The sequence below is a fragment of the Mus musculus genome, chromosome X, assembly GCF_000001635.26.
Source record: "Mus musculus strain C57BL/6J chromosome X, GRCm38.p6 C57BL/6J".
In the NCBI taxonomy this organism is placed as follows: Eukaryota; Metazoa; Chordata; class Mammalia; order Rodentia; family Muridae; genus Mus; species Mus musculus.
In genome coordinates this window covers 135,167,285-135,181,312 of record NC_000086.7, presented here as the reverse complement: position 1 = coordinate 135,181,312, position 14,028 = coordinate 135,167,285, and the positions used below count along the sequence as shown (strand labels likewise).

Sequence of the window (14,028 nt, the reverse complement as noted above, 5' to 3'; positions counted from 1 at the left end):
ATCCTCTGTCAGTCATCCCATTTATCTCATTAAGTTGCATTAGGATAGCTGTGAGTCAGACTTAGAATCTAAACAAAAACTTCAGGTCAGAATCCAAGGGCAAGACAACACCTTGCTTTCCTGAACTGTCAGTCATTTCACTCAACCAATCTGGAACAGCATGAAATAAAAACCTGGAGTCAAAGTTGGACCTCCAGGAAGGAATCCCCTGATCCAGCTTCCCATGATACCATGCAGTGTCTGGGCCCTGAACATGTGTGGAGCCCAAGCCAGGAGCTCAGTTGGAGACACTCAAAGACACCCCACTCTGTTTCCTTGCTTATCTATTATGTTTGAAAGAGAAACATCCTCTCTAGTCACAAATAATTGATCCAAGCTAGTGCTACTGTTTTTCAGAGGCGTAGTGGGTATAATGTCAATGGAGGATGTGTTCTGGCGAGTTTGGGTACTTCCTGGTGGATCATGTGTGCACCCATTCAGGAGGTATCTGGACTCTCAAATGGAACACACACACACACACACACACACACACACACACACACACACACCAGTTAATTTTAAAATGCCTTGGCTATTTCAAACCTGGACATTCTAAAACAGTCCCCTGCTACCCCAGGCACAATTGGGGACGTTGCCATTGGTCACTTATCCAATTTTCTACATAGCTCATTGGCTTTATTTCCTGCAGCTCCTACATCCATCCATATCCCACCACTTCATGGAAATTTTTCCTTCTCCTCCCCTCTGCTACCTAGCCATGCAACTGTAAGGGTCCCATCCCATCTCCTTTGCCCAGTCATTGGCCACTGGCATATATACAGACTGCTCAAAAACCAATTGGGAACAAAGACCTTTAGCATTTGGACACACAGATTCCTGATTGAATCAAAACATTAGAAGCAATCTCAAACAGGAGGTATGCCCCTAGAGTTATGCTGTGTGAGTTTAAGAACTTGTACCATTCAGAATCCACTCTGTTTCATGTATGTACTTCAAGATGGGAACTTTAGCTGCCATGCCTTCATTCTCTGATCAGGAATTCATGTACCTCTGGAATGATAAGTCCAAATAAACTATATTTACAAGTTGCATTTGTCACAGTCTTTCATCATAGCAATATAAAAATAAGTAATACATAGATAAAAATATAATACAAAGCAGAAATCACTTGTAGTCTGAAACTAGAGCCCTAGAGTAGCTCAATGCTGAAAACCAAGAGTCACTCAACTAGATGACAAACTGACAAGTGGGATAACAGTAAGTATCTAAACACACTCGCCCCAAAAGATAATACAAGACATATAGACCAAGAAATACCTTAAGCATCCGAACTCTAAATGTGTAGATCCCGTCGCACAACACAAACTACATGAATAGCCAAGACAATATACATTTTTCTCAAATCAGCACTTTACAGAATAATATTCTATGCAACATAGCTGGTATATAAGAATTTCAAAATTGCAATTGTCAATATTTCCAAGGAACTCAAAGATGATAGGAAAATACGTCTGAATGAAGACAATGAAAGGAAAAAACAGTTAAATAAGGTAATGAAAAAGTTCAATGCATGAAAAAAATTTGAGATAGAAACTTAGATGTAAACTCAACCTGAAATAATAATAATAATAATGTGTGTGTGTGTGTGTGTGTGTGTGTGTGTGTGTGTTTGTGTGTGTTTATCTGAAAGTAACAAAAAAATCCCATAATGAAGAATATATTAGGGTAGAAAAATTCATTACTTAATCAAACAAAATTGTTTAAACACACACACACACACACACACACACACACACACCAAAAACAAAACAAATCAAACAACACAAAACCCCACCAGAACACCAGGAACAAAGGGCCCAGTAAATCTGGAACACAATGAAAACACCATGGCTCTGGAAAATAGTTATAAAGGAAGAAAGAAAACATGGTAAAAGAAATAGAACATATGTTTCACAACATCATGAATGACTAGATAAATGGTCTTAAGAAACCTCAGAGACACGGATAAGTGGATATCAGGAAAAAAGCTAGCAATACCTATGGTAAAATTCACAGACCACATGAAGCTCAGGAAGAAGGAAGATCAGAGTGTGGATACTTTGGTCCCTCTTAGAAGGGGGAACAAAATACCAATGGGAGGAGTTACAGAGACAAAGTGAGGAGCAGAGACTGAAGGAAAGGCCATCCAGAAACTGCCCCACCTGGGGATCCATCCCATAAAGTACCAACAAAACCACACATTTATTGTGGATGCCAACAAGTACTTTTGCTGACAGGAGACTGATATAGCTGTCTCCTGAGAGGCCCTACAAGTGCCTGACAAATACAGAAATGGATGCTCACGGTCATCCATTGGACAGAGCACGGGGTCCCCAATGAAGGAGCTAGAGAAAGTACCCAAGGAACTGAAGGGTTCTGAAGCCCCATAGGAGGAACATTAATATTAACTAACCAGTACCCCCAGAACTCCCAGGGACTAAGCCACCAACCAAAGACTACACATGGAGAGACCCATGGCTCCAGCTGCATATGTAGCAGAGGATGGCCTTGTCAGACATCAATGGGAAAAGAGGCTAATATGACCTTCAGACCATTTTAAAGGTCTAAAGTACAAAGATTCTTCTGAGATTAAAAAAAAAAAAACTCCGCATATTATGTCCCCTCACAATAAAAAGAAAACTATATACTTGCAACATACAATGGTACAGAATATTCATTACCAAAATATAACTAGAAGGGCCTCTAACTCAGTTGCTAATATGATTACTTTCCTAAGCCTCTTGAGCTGAAACTCAATATTCTACAATGCTCAGAGCATTTTTTCTTTCTTTTTGGACATATGAAATAAAATAGATAGTAGGATATGAGTAAATTGGATTATAATGTGAAAAAGAAAAAATAGAGAAGAGTAAAATCAGTGTTCTAGGATAAAAATTGGATATTATATAATTAGGGGTTGTTATCCTTATTGATAGCAATATTTTAACGTGAATATTCACTCCTTGAAATATCAACATAAATATTGTAATGGTGGGGAGCAGTGGGAAGGGGAAGTGAATAGGGGGGTTTCAGAGGACAAACTAGGAAAGAGGGTAACATTTGAAATGTAAATAAAGAAAATATCTAAAAACGTAAAAAATATTATAATGCTTTCTCTGTACAGAGATCAAAACACGTATTTTTAACCCTTATTTCTACTGTCTGTTGTCGTTCTTCGTGGTTTTCCTTTTGAAAATATTTTGTCCCTTTGCTGCTTAGTTTTGTTTTAAATAAGAAGAGGTCATCTCTCCAGCATCCCAAATTTTGTGACTACAGGCATCTTTGCAAGCTTTTTGACAAGAGGAAATAGTGTGCTAAGGTGGAATCCTGTTTTTCCAATTAGTGATCCATGAGTTCAAGTGAAACACTTACTGTGGACAGTAATTCTGATGGCGCGTTATCTGAACTTGACACCTGGTATAATCTGTGGCTAGGTGGAGGTTAAGCCTCACTCACAGTTTATTTAAGTTTGAGTGATAACTGTTTTCTTTTTTTTTTTAATCTAAGACAATCTTGGCAGGTGGAAGGACACATACGCTGAACGTGCTGGCAATGCGATCCATGGTGCGGTTTAGCGGAAGGATCTAGAGACAAGTCAGCTGACCCTGAGTAGCCAATGAGAATTCTCCAGTTGCTGCTTTAAATTAGAGCCGTGGCCATTACAGGAGCCGTCGCCATTATGACTATGGTGCCCCCGCTACAGGGAAAGCCTCGCGGATACCGAGGGGCTGCCAAAGTGGAGGACATGGAAGTCAGAGGGCTTAACTGCTTGGGTAAACTACAATAGTCTCTTTAAATAAGTTAAACTTGTTTGGGGGCTGAATGGCCAGGGTAGAGGGATTAATCTGTGATCCGAAAGGATCGCTCCGAAAGGTACTGAATCGGCTCTCATGCCCTGCGCGTTTGTTTCGAGGAAACGGTTTCTCTGAACTTAAATTATGGGACTAATCATTTCCTACTCCCCTTTTAAGGTTCTCCATATAACCTTTAACCTCCTCTTCAAAAATTTATATTCCTGAGAAGGACTTGGTGACATTTCAAAGACTGTGGCACGAGGTTTTGAAGTTCTACGTCAACCTACATTAATGTGGTGAGATGCTTTGTATGAGTCGGTCCTTTAAAACAGTAAGGACTAAACTGTGTAGATATGTAGTTATCTTTGTACAGTATTTATTTATTTATTTATTTATTTTGGTTTTGTTGTTTTGTTTTGTTTTTTTCCCATCTGTCAGTTCATGTTATTTTCTGAGCTGTTTAGACACCAAGGGTCCCGGTTTAGAAAGGCTTTAATATGCTGATATCTTAAACCTTTCCCTCATGTTGTGTTACCGAGGTTTCCGTACATCTCATCCTGCATTAGGGTCTTTGATCTATTTTGAATACTTTTGGTGAAGAGTCAGGGAGAGGTTGGAATGAATGTCCATCTAGGTTTCTTTAGCCACTTTAACCAGATCTGTTTGTTGAAACAGTTTTCTTCAATACAAGTTTTTTGGCATATTTTAAAAAACCTAAGTGGCCGTGGCTGTATAGTTGTATTTCTGAGTCATCTATTCCAATCACGGGGTCCACATAGCTCTGTCTCTTGTAATAACATTCATTTTTGTTGCTATGGCTCTGCAGCCTGAGAGCAGGTGCTGTGCTCCCTCGAGCATTGCCTTTGCAGGACGATGACTTTGGCTATCTACACTCTTTTGTTGTTGTCTCCTTATTTTGAGCCGTTGTGTTCCTTCAAGCTAAATATAATTGGGATTTTGCAAGGCATTGCATTCTTCTGTAGGTAACTTTCAGTAACATGGTCATTTTGCTGTACTATGTAGTGGGAAGCCTTTCACTCTGTTAGGGTCTTTTTGAGTTTCTTCAGTGTTTTAAAGTCTTCACTGTTCAAGTATTTAGCTCCCTTAGTTTGGATTCTTTATAGGTGTTTTAAGTTTTGAAAACACTGCATGGGATTGCATTTCTGCTTAATTTCTCAGTAGCAAAGTTTCTGGTGAATATGAACTCGACAGTTCTTTATGTTGCTGTGCATACTGCTTTTCTTGGTGAACGTGTTAAAGCACACCTTAGTGCTTGTGTTCAACTGTTGGTACTCTTAAGTGTAGGAGCTTATCATTTACCCACAGAGAGATTACTTAACCTTCTCCTTTATGTTTGTAGCCCATTTACTTCTTCACTTTGCATTACTGCTGTAGGCAAAGCCTTCAAGCAGAATAAAGGGGTTTAGAGAGCAGGTCCCATTCTCTTATCCATTGACTTTAGATGAAATGGTTTCTGCTTTCACAGTTTAGTGTAATGTGCACTACACGTTTGTTATATAGAACCATTTTAAGTTGAGGTGTGCTCTGAGACTCTTCAGGGCTGCTGTCACAAGCAGATCTCTAGCTTTTCTCAAGGCCTTTTCAGTGCATCCTTCCATTTTTAGGAATGCGACATATTTAAGCAAGCATACCTTTCTGCACTGTTTCATTTTTCATATAATCCTACAATCTCTCCTCTAAATGTGTCTAAGGGCTGTATTACCTCTATTGATTTCTGTATCATGAGGCTCCTTTTGGCACTGATAGGAAACCAGTTTGATCATAATAATTTTGCTATAGGCTGTGAGCATGCTGTGAGCAAGACCTAACCTGAGCTATGTTTTCTCAGAGTTTCACTTTATTATTTATTTCTTTGTATGATATTGATGTTTAAATGGAGAGTTTCCTTGACTCTTCCTTCTAGTCCCAATATTCATTAGGTTAAATCATGCAGTTTCCCGGTGAACTTTTCTACCTGTTTTTTTTTTGTTGTTGTTTGATTTTTTAGCTCTAATATTTTTATATTTTTATTCTTTGTTTTCAAACGTGTTTTCTTGCTGATGTTCTCATGTATATTTCTAGTTTGCATCTCTATTTCCTTAGCTACATTCCTTCACCTGCTATTTTGTATCTTCTTTGAAACCACTGAATCTTATTTTGTGCAGAGTTTGAATTCTCAGTGCAGCTTTCCAGTCACTTCATTGTCTCTAGTTTCAGCAGTTACATTTGAGGGGTTATGGTCATTTCCAGGTTTTCACAGTAATTGTGCTTCTGTGCTCTCATTTCTATATCACTCGCTATTGGTATTTCTTCTAGTTTTATTTGGAAATGTTAGTGAACAGCTTCCTCTTCCAGGCTAAATCTTCAGTACTGTCCAGAGGACAGAAATAACCACTATAACAGCTGAAACACCAATACAGACCATGTCTGTAATAAAAAGGAAGTTGATTAAATTCAACTACCTCAGCTCAAATGAGAATAGAGCAGAAAGTACAAAACTAGTGTGCAGTGAGCCGTAAAGTTAAAACTGAATGTGGGTCAGAGTAGAAATAGTAAATGCATGAAGTTAATTAGGTGGTGGAGGAACCTAAGAAGAAGAAGCAATGCTGAATAAAGGAAAGGAAAGTGGAGAAGAAAAATGGAAGCCTGTTAGAAAGAGGAGGGGAAGGAGGAAAAGAGTGCATTAATCAGAAGATATGTGTGAACAAAACTAGGTAAATGTAAAGACAGGAATAAAAAATAGAAGGTTTAAAATGCCAGACACTCTTACTGAGGCTATGGAGTGCTAACAAAAAGGCACCTATCATGACTGCCATTCAGAAGACCCAACAAGCAGCTGAAAGTGATAGGTGCAGTTATTTGCACCCAACCAATGGACAGAGCAGCCGAACCCTGTGGTTGAATTAGAGAAGACTAAAAGAAGTTAAGCAGAAGGGACATCCTACAGGAGGACCCTCAGTCTCAATGAATCTGGACCCCTGAGACCTCTCAAACAGTGGACCACCAAACACACAGCTAATATGAGGCCCCCAACACATATACAGTAGAGGACTTCTGGGTCTGTGTTAATTCAGAAATGATGCACCTAACCCTCAAGAGACTGGAGGTCCCAGGGAGTTTAGAGGTCAGGTGGGATGGTTGTAGGGGCATCCACGTAGAGTCGTGGTGGGATGGGGAGGGGGTATGGGATGTAGAGCAGCCCGGAGGGTGGATGAGAGGCAGAGAATGTAATATGGGGCACAGAAAACAAATTTAAAAAAATAAATTTGAAAAAAGAAAAATGTAAATTTTAAATGATTCATAGGCATAGCAGAAAACAAGAATAAAATACAATGGGCAAAATATCTTTTAAAGCGTCTCTCTCTTAGAGATGCTTATTTCTACGTTGGAGTATTCCAACTGAATATTTACATTGGATTTTCTCATCTTTATTAACTTGTGTATGTGCGCTGATCCCTGATCACTCAAAGATCAGTTGTCTATCTGTCTCTGTCTCCCTCCCTCCCTCCCTTTCTCTCTCTCTCTCTCTCTCTCTCTCTCTCTCTCTCTCTCTCTCTCTGTGTGTGTGTGTGTGTGTGTGAGTGTGTGTGTTTGTGTGTGTGTGTGTGTGTGTGTACACGTGTTTTGTCTGTATGTGTGTGTATGTGTCCCATGAATCTCTGGTATGTATTCATAGCTTTTATACCTGTAGGGGTGGCAGGTTCTCACTCTCTCCAGAGACTCTCCATGCACGTGGATGAGGATCATACATGTGTTTTTAAGAGATGAGTTGGGAAGGAGCAGGCACTGAGATTTGTGTTGGGGGTTTGATCTTAGTGTGTTCTTATCCCACCCAGCAGGAGACAGTCTGTGTGAGAGAAGAAGTTAATGAAACCTTAAGGTCTTTTCTTAACATGACATCTCAGTTTTATATGTCCCTATGATATTGATTTATGTTTAAACTATAGTTTGTGTGTTTGCATGGTATGTGTTTCAGCACAAGTGGGTGTAATGTCAAAGAGCTCTGTGGAGGTCTCAGGAAAACTCTTTACAGTAAGTTCGCTGTTTTGTTATTAAAGGGAAAAGTGGTGAATATTTTGATTCTGTGTTTCTTTTCGCTTTCTCAGAATCACAGGTAACTTAATAGTTTAGTATTTTCTATTTCCAAGGCAATGATGGTATCACTGGTGTCTGGATTTGCCCATCGAAGACTTTTGTGATGGCTTGTGTACTTTTGAGATAAACTATCAGACGTCAGATAACAAAATTGTCTTCTGATAACCTAGTGATCATTTCTACTCACATTTTATTACACACACATATTTATGTATACATACATATGAAAAAGGATTGTACGTGTATCCATGGACAAATAGACCTTAATATACTCACAAACCAATTTCTATGCCCTACAAGTAGACATCTCTAGAAGTGGATGTTTTATTCCCTATATATGGTACACATAGTTATCTATGTTGCTAACACTGGTTGCAAAGAAAATACTGTGGATATCTGTCATGTTTTCTAAATGTTTCTCACTGAAAATATAGGTTCATTATGATGGACACCAAGGACCCGCCCACACTATTGGATCTTGCTACACAGAGTCTATTGAGTAATGAGCATGCAGCAATCCAAGCCCTGGAGGAGATCCCAAGGGAGCTTTTTGTCCCTTTGTTCACTGCTGCCTTCACGGGTAGACACAAGAATATACTGACAGCAATTGTGAAGGCTTGGCCTTTTGCCTGTCTCCACATTGGGGCATTAAGTGTGCAGGAACCTGAGCGTGAACTCCTGAAAGCCTTGATTGAGAGTCTTCAGTTCCTCCCTGCCCTGAACTCAGCTACTAGGTAAGAGCTGGTATAATATAGAGTGACAGAGTAAGTCACAGGAGAATATCCCTCTATCTGCTCTCCTCTCAGATGTAGTATATGCAAATAGTGAAAAAGTTAACAGGACTGTTAGTCCAGTATATGAGGTCACCTTAACACAGCTGTCAGGACTGTTAGTCCAGCACGTGAGGTCACCTTAACACAAGTGTCTTACAGTGTTGAATATTGCATGTAAGTGATTTAGGGCACTATTGGTGGGAGTGAAGTATGCTATTATTTGCATTAAATAAAAATATGAATATTAATATTGCTGAGGATTTGCAGAGAATAGAGAAAAAACTAGTGCTCTTTACTTTTCTTGGGAAGGAGTTATTGGCAGTAAGTCTATGTAAACAGTGTAGGCCAAGGGCTGCAGAGATAGTTTAGCACATAAGAGCAATAGCTGCTATTACAGAGAAGTTCAGTTCCCAGGACCCATAATGCAGCTCAAAACTGTAACTTCAGTTCTATAGGATCTGATACCCACATACAGGATAAACTCCAATGCACATGGAATAGAAATACAAATAAAACCTGAAGTGTAGACCAAGAATAAAGTGATTTGACTTTTCTGAGCCCACAGTAATCCATGAAATTTAGGCAATCCCAAGGTAGGTTTTGTTCTGCTCACTGCTGCCTCCATGGATGGGATCTCTAAGACTCTGAGAGCAATGTAAAGGTTTGGCCCCTTTTCTGTCTCCACATGAGAACATTAAGTACACAAAGGGATCTTCAGATGTTTCTTCCAAGAACTCAGCATTTATGTGAGAATGTGTATAATTCACACATGGTAAGATAGCGAAACATTATGACTGAGCCTGTTGAAAGAGAACAGCAGTTAGTTATGCTGTTCTTTTGTCCACAGTTAGTAATGGCAACTGCTGAAAATGCATGTGAGGTGGCTGGTCTGTCAGTTGAGATTATCTTAGAAACTCTGATGTCTTATGGAGGGTTTTAATTGTGTAATAGAGGTGAGTGAGGCTACTATTGATAGATGTACATAATGGAGACATTGCAAAGAAACAGGTGAGCAAGATTTGTGAGCATTGGGTGCTATAGAAAATAGGAAAGGATAAAGTATTTGCACAGGAAAGTTGTGCTGGTACCTAGTATATGAAATGATAGAGGAAAAACATTATTTTGTCACTACATTATATTACTATTGTTCCTGCTTGGTTATATTGATGTTTGTCACCCCTCAGATCCTCTGTTTTTTGTCTCTTTTGGTTTTGCTTTGTTTTGTTTTGTTTTGTTTTTTTCTTTTTTCTTTTTCAACCTACAGGAGCCCTAAACTGAGGATCCTAGATTTAAGGCAGGATGCTGGCTGCAAGACCGTATGTCCTGAGATCAGTACTAATTCGACAATTTGCTTTCGTTCTTGTGCTCACTCTGAGCACTCTATCTTCAAAATTGAAGGCCAGGAGAGTCTTTCAAGTTCCAAGTCTGAAGCTCAGCCCTCTAGGCTGCCTATGGAATTGATAGTGGACATTTCCCTTGATGGCACTTTGAGGGAAAGGAATTTTTTTGCTTTGCTTCAGAATAAAGTAGAGCAGAGCCTAGGCTCTCTGCACCTGTGCTGCAGAGATTTGCAAATTAATAACTTGTGTGAATGCAGACATGCATTAAGCCATCTGGATCTGAAATGTGTTGATCACCTTGCAGTTGATGAGTCTCCTCTTACTGAAGTTACCAAACTTTTATCTCATACAATACAGCTGGACAGTCTTAGCCTGTCTAAAATCGCTTGTAGATCTTTGAATGGGAGAACCTTTAGAAATTTTATCACCCAACTGAGTCGTATGAACCACCTGAAGGAGCTCAGCTTGTCTTCATTCTGCCTCACAGATCATCTTGAAAATGTCCTGAGGTAAGGGCTTGGGATAGATACTGGGTTTCAATTACTATTCAGTTTTTAAGATGAGAAAAATAATCCTTAGATACTCTTAAGCTTCCCAGAACCCTGTCTCCTACCTCAGCATGGGTAATGCTGGGAGTTTGAAACCAACCAGGAAAGGCCGTCTTTCTGTAATTGAAGAGAAAAACAGGCTTTCAAAAACCGTAGCCAGCTAAGCATGGCCAGGCTGCCATTTATGGACTGGCAAAAGGGTGCTTCCAGCTGGTTGCTCCTTCTGTCCTATCTGTCCCAAGCAGGTGAACTAGTTCCACACTTGATTGTCCTGTAATTACAAAGTAGATAATATTTTCACTAAGTCTTCACACGACCCTATAACAACATATTGTACACTTTGTAAAGGTTAAAATATTATATGTGAGAGTGTTAAATTGCATTTTACAGACTCACAACTCTTTTAAGTTTGTGAAAGATCACATCATTAGGTGCTAATACATTATAAGCTTAAAAGAGTTTATTCTAGGTTCATGAATATTGCTCTCCTCACCTAGTCCTCATTTTTCAGAAGAACTTTTGTGTTCCCTCCCTACAGAGTACTATCTGCTGATTTGGAGTTCTTATATCTGCCGTTCTGTGGACTTTCTTACAGTGACTTCAAGTTTCTCTCTGAGTGCTCTCAAGTCAGTCATTTAAAGTTGCTGAATGTCAACAACAATCCAATATATTGGGAAGATTGTGAGCCATTTTATTATCTCCTGCAGAATGTTTCTAGCACCTTGCAGCATCTGAAAATTTGTTATTGCTTTTTAACAGATTCTACAATCTCTGTTCTTATCCCAGCCCTAACCCGGTGTTCTCAACTTCGAGTGCTTCACTTTTATTCAAATCAAATTACCATGGGCATGCTTATGAGAATTCTTGAGCTATTAACTCCATTGAAGGAGCTTAAACATGTGATCTATCCCATCCCTGTCCATTGCTATGGGAGGTGGCATTTTCAAGGCAGTTTAGATAGACAGAAGGTTGAAGATGTGCAGAGACAATTGAACTTAATGCTACAGGAGGCAGAAAGGAGTGATATGAATTGGATCACTTACTCTGATTAAATTACAAAGTCCAACACAGTTTCAACTTGATATGTTCCCATTAAGGGCTTTTTTCTTAATGCCATAGACAGAATATATAAGGTTCTTATGTTGTAGGAGAATACAATTAAGAAGTATAGGTTGTAACTGATTTCTATAGAGAATAATTTACAAGAAGATAGAGGACGTTGAGATTACCTATGTGTCTCTCAGCTATTGTTGTGGATAGCATTTCATCTCACCAAATAAATTGTAAGTAGAGGATATGGAAAGTTTTTGTTATGAAATACTAACAACACCCTGTCCTCACTGAGATTTGCCTGTGGATACTTAGTGCAGTTGTGACAATATAACTTTTCCTGCATGTGAATTTGGAGGCAGGTGGCAATTGAAGACAACACTTTTTATTGCATACGTTGTATTAAGTTTCTATATTTCAGCCTTCTTCAGTTGTTTAAAGGAAACCATCTGGATTTAACAGTGAGAAAAATTATTTGTAACTACTACCATTAAGTGGTTCAATTTTTATTTCATATTCATTGATTAAGGATTAGTTTGAAATATTATTACTGAACCACTGACTGTGGTTTATCGGTTGTTAAAGCAACTAGAAAGGTGTTGTACACACTTAGACCCCCAAGCTTCATCTTCCCAGCTCTTAGTACATATTCTCTTCCATGCAAAACGGACTTTATGATGTTGGATCTCCTCAGCAGGATTCAGGGATTCAACATCGCCATCTTGGAGGCATGCTCTCACATCTGTTTGATATCTACCATCTGGCCTCCTGCAAAATGCCTGGTATAGTAGACTGGTAGGGAAGAGAACTTTGTTTCTTTGTTTTGGACGTTTCACTAAGGTTGTTTGACTCCACTCTTTGGGACCTTGGCAAGACAGAATATGATTAGGAGTTTTGACAGAGGGAGTTCCTTTCAACTCATGAGGCCAGGGAGCAGACAGAGAAGCCTGAGTCCCCACACAGCCATCAGGAGTGCAATTTCATTGATTTGCATCCTTGAACTACCCTGACATAAAGTTTCTACCACCTACCCTGGAGCCTCTCTTGAACTATCCTGCTCAAAGATTTCAACTGCCTGCATTGGAACCATCAGCTTGAGACCAATATGAACTTGGAAAGACAGGAGTCCAGCCACAACAACGACTATTATTCCTTTTGAAATTTTTTTTCTTTTACCACTAGTTCCTTCATGGTATACTTGACTCAGTTTGAAATTCTGATTTTTTTGTATGGAACTTTCCACATTTGCCATAATATTGTGTAGCAAATGCATTATGCATGGAGCTGTTTAGAGTTGAAACTTCAAATACGATTACCATAAATAGAAAAGCATGTAGTTTGCTCACGACATAGTGTGAACAAAGCATATATACCTATCAATTAGGATGCTATTTTTGCTAATGTATTGAAAAGTTAATACACTACATTGCAAAAACATAGAAAAGTGTATACATTTAGTTTGTTCCTGTCACATCCTGATATGTCTACATCACTGCATTTTAATGACATATAAGTTTAATGAAAAAAATCCTTTATGGAGTCTTTTTATAAATAAACCTAACTGCATTTAAAAATCTAATAAGAAAACCAGAAGCAACAGTGTGTCTATATTGCTTTAAGTTTGAAATTATACTGGATTTCAGATCAACTAAATAAAACTGGGGTTAAAAGCTACAGAATTTTGTTAACAGTTCTCACATGTCAAGATGATACTGAACTATACTGTAGAGATACAGAGCACTAAAATTTATCTGGAAAATTAACATTTGTGTTGATTACATTTATTTGTTAATAGATTTTCAAATTCAAGTAGCAACTTAAACAAAAGTCATGTGCAAAATTCTGGTGTATGATTTGTTAACAAAGCATTTGAAAGACTCAAAAGCAAGAATGGAGAATTAATGACATTCATCTTTTTCATATTGCTTTATATTAAAATGCAGAATTTAATATTCCAATGTCAATGTAACCAGCAAATGTTTTATAATGCTTTCTTGTTAACATCACATTATCTTGTCATCTTTGAGTAAGTAAAATGTTACTATAATTTAAGTCCATGAGATTCATTTAATATTTTTGTTTAGGTTTTCTTCTTTCCAATGTGATTCTATACATTTTCTGGGCATAACATATATTATTCTCAATTCCTTGCTTTCATCTGATTTGAAAATAATCTATCCTCAGGAATGATTAAAACATTTTTCAAATGTTTTTATTGGTTCTTCGTGAATTTCACATCATGCAACGCAATCCCACTCATCTCCCATTCCCCACAGACCCATCCTCCACACTTGCAACCTCTCTCCAACATATTTTTTAAAAATGTCCTCTTGGAAGCTAGAGTGTGTCAGAGTGTCCCACAGTATACCCTTTTCTCCAGGCAACTTTG

At 38.5% G+C, this 14,028-nt stretch overlaps 1 protein-coding gene across 2 annotated transcripts; it reads left to right on the top strand.

Annotated features, from left to right (window-relative positions):
* Positions 1–3,659: 3,659 nt before the first annotated feature.
* Gm15023 (predicted gene 15023) lies at positions 3,660–13,785 on the top strand. Of its 2 annotated transcripts, NM_001099321.2 has the most exons (5): positions 3,699–3,812; positions 4,011–4,129; positions 8,363–8,662; positions 9,966–10,550; positions 11,128–12,008. In NM_001099321.2, the coding sequence occupies exons 2-5, from the start codon at positions 4,125–4,127 to the stop codon at positions 11,639–11,641; spliced, it is 1,404 nt and encodes a 467-aa protein (NP_001092791.1). In that variant the 5' UTR covers positions 3,699–3,812; positions 4,011–4,124; the 3' UTR covers positions 11,642–12,008. The 2 variants fall into 2 exon arrangements, with proteins under 2 accessions (XP_006528528.1, NP_001092791.1); XM_006528465.3 differs by lacking the exon at positions 4,011–4,129 and having other exon boundaries at positions 3,660–3,812; positions 11,128–13,785.
* The last annotated feature ends 243 nt before the right edge of the window (positions 13,786–14,028 follow it).

What these genes read in the sequence shown, in the direction of transcription:
- Gm15023 (NM_001099321.2), top strand. An exon ending in GCCCTGAACTCAGCTACTAG is followed by an intron (nt 8,663 to 9,965) that starts GTAAGAGCTGGT and finishes TTCAACCTACAG; the next exon opens with GAGCCCTAAACTGAGGATCC. An exon ending in CATCTTGAAAATGTCCTGAG is followed by an intron (nt 10,551 to 11,127) that starts GTAAGGGCTTGG and finishes CCCTCCCTACAG; the next exon opens with AGTACTATCTGCTGATTTGG.